Here is a 1,617-nt window from a genome sequence, read left to right as displayed (position 1 = left end):
GGGTATTAGAGTCTTTGAATCAGCCTGGGGATCTAAATTGGGAGCCGTACATTGCGAACAGGGGTTGATCGATTCACGCATAGCCCATAGCAACTCTTCGCCGTTCATGTGGGGGTCAGTTTCATTCTATATTACGCCAAGACAGAATTGCACAAGATAGCTTTAGCAACCGTCGAGCTAGTACGTTGAAAAGCACTCTCCACGGTGTTTCTTCCAATCAGTCTTCTTGCAGTCCCCTGAGAAGTACGAAACGCCCCTTGCGTCTTGAACATGCCTTGAGCCCCTTGCCGTTAGCCCCTTCTTTCCTTCCACAACTGCGACACCGATCCCTCAGCATCAGATATTCCAATTTGCTATCTTTTCCAAGAGCGCTCGTGTCCATGATGCCCTCAACAAAGGGCACCGAGAACGTGAGGTTGCTAGCACCGCGCACCATATACTTGGCCCCGCGTCCCAGTCGAGCAGGAGCAGGTGGTCTTCCGGTAGCCTTACATTTCCGCAAATACAAAATGAACTGCTCGCCGGTGATCTGGCTGAGTGGGATCGTGGCACCGATTTTCTTGTATTCACACTTTGCTTTGTGTGACCAGGTCCTGCAACGTTCAATGAAGGCTGGGATGAGGCAGCGCCAGACTCTAAGTTCCTCATCGTTTATATTTAATGCGCAAAAGTCAAGTTTTCGGAGCACAAGGGGGAAATACGTCAGCTCGCCTGCCTTAACCATGTCCAAAGTTGGAGCCAAATTGCTGTGTATATTATCAAAACGACACATCCCGCAGCATCGTCAAGGCAGACCATGCACACGAATACACACATGACACAACCTAAATCTGGGTGCTGTAACATGAATACGCCGGTCTGGCCGCCGTGGAGATTTGAGGAGAGCATGAAGATAGTAAAGATTGACTCCTTCATGTCAAGTTGCTGATTTGCTGTCATTCCGAGACTTGATATCCCCATTGGACCGGCGCGCTTTTCACGCTCCTAGAACGCCTGGGTAAGCAAGCACAGCCATGAACTCAATGTGCTTCTGATTCGCTACCTCAACATCGAGAGTTATTAAAGCGCTAAGATTCTGATGCCAGCCATTCAGAACCGTAGGCAAGGAATCAGGGCCGAGGATGACGGGATATATGAAGTCGGACAAGGGCTCGGCGTGTAGAGGATTTGTTACTGGAACTATTATTTCCACATAGCTAGGCTTTCGAGGAATACGGGTCTGACTTCCCTGCTTGAAAGCTGGTAGCGGAAACCGTGGTGGAAGCACGATGGCGCCGTTGCCGAACACGATATCGATTGTAATTAGCGATGTTTGCTGGAACTTGGTAGGTACCTTGTACGTCCAAACTTTGTTGTCTTGGTCCGTAACTATGTCAACGTGCCCGGTCAATGGCATGATCCGTTTAGTGGTCTCATCGTAATTAGCGGATAGCCATGCATATGGTGGCCCCGCATGGTGGCTCCGACAAAGTGGCCACAGACTCTGCACCCTTTTCAAAGACAATAGGCCGCTTGATCGTGTTCGGCATGTGTGTGCTGCCAAAGACATGAGCTATATCAGCGGTAGTTGTCGAAAATTTCGCCTAGACATGATCAAAGCTACCACGCATTACCATC

The 1,617-nt window shown here is 49.6% G+C and overlaps 1 protein-coding gene across 1 annotated transcript; it reads right to left on the bottom strand.

Annotated features, from left to right (window-relative positions):
- Nucleotides 1–217: 217 nt before the first annotated feature.
- On the bottom strand, nt 218–1,396 carry BKA67DRAFT_659868 (uncharacterized protein; the record flags this gene model as incomplete). Its single annotated transcript, XM_046107527.1, has 3 exons — nt 218–746; nt 815–984; nt 1,043–1,396. The coding sequence occupies 3 exons, from the start codon at nt 1,394–1,396 to the stop codon at nt 218–220; spliced, it is 1,053 nt and encodes a 350-aa protein (XP_045957511.1).
- Nucleotides 1,397–1,617: the final 221 nt, after the last annotated feature.

This window comes from Truncatella angustata (genome assembly GCF_020726525.1).
Source record: "Truncatella angustata strain MPI-SDFR-AT-0073 chromosome Unknown BKA67scaffold_5, whole genome shotgun sequence".
In the NCBI taxonomy this organism is placed as follows: Eukaryota; Fungi; Ascomycota; class Sordariomycetes; order Amphisphaeriales; family Sporocadaceae; genus Truncatella; species Truncatella angustata.
Note: the sequence above shows the minus strand (reverse complement) of the source record. Positions and strands in the feature narration are given on the sequence as shown.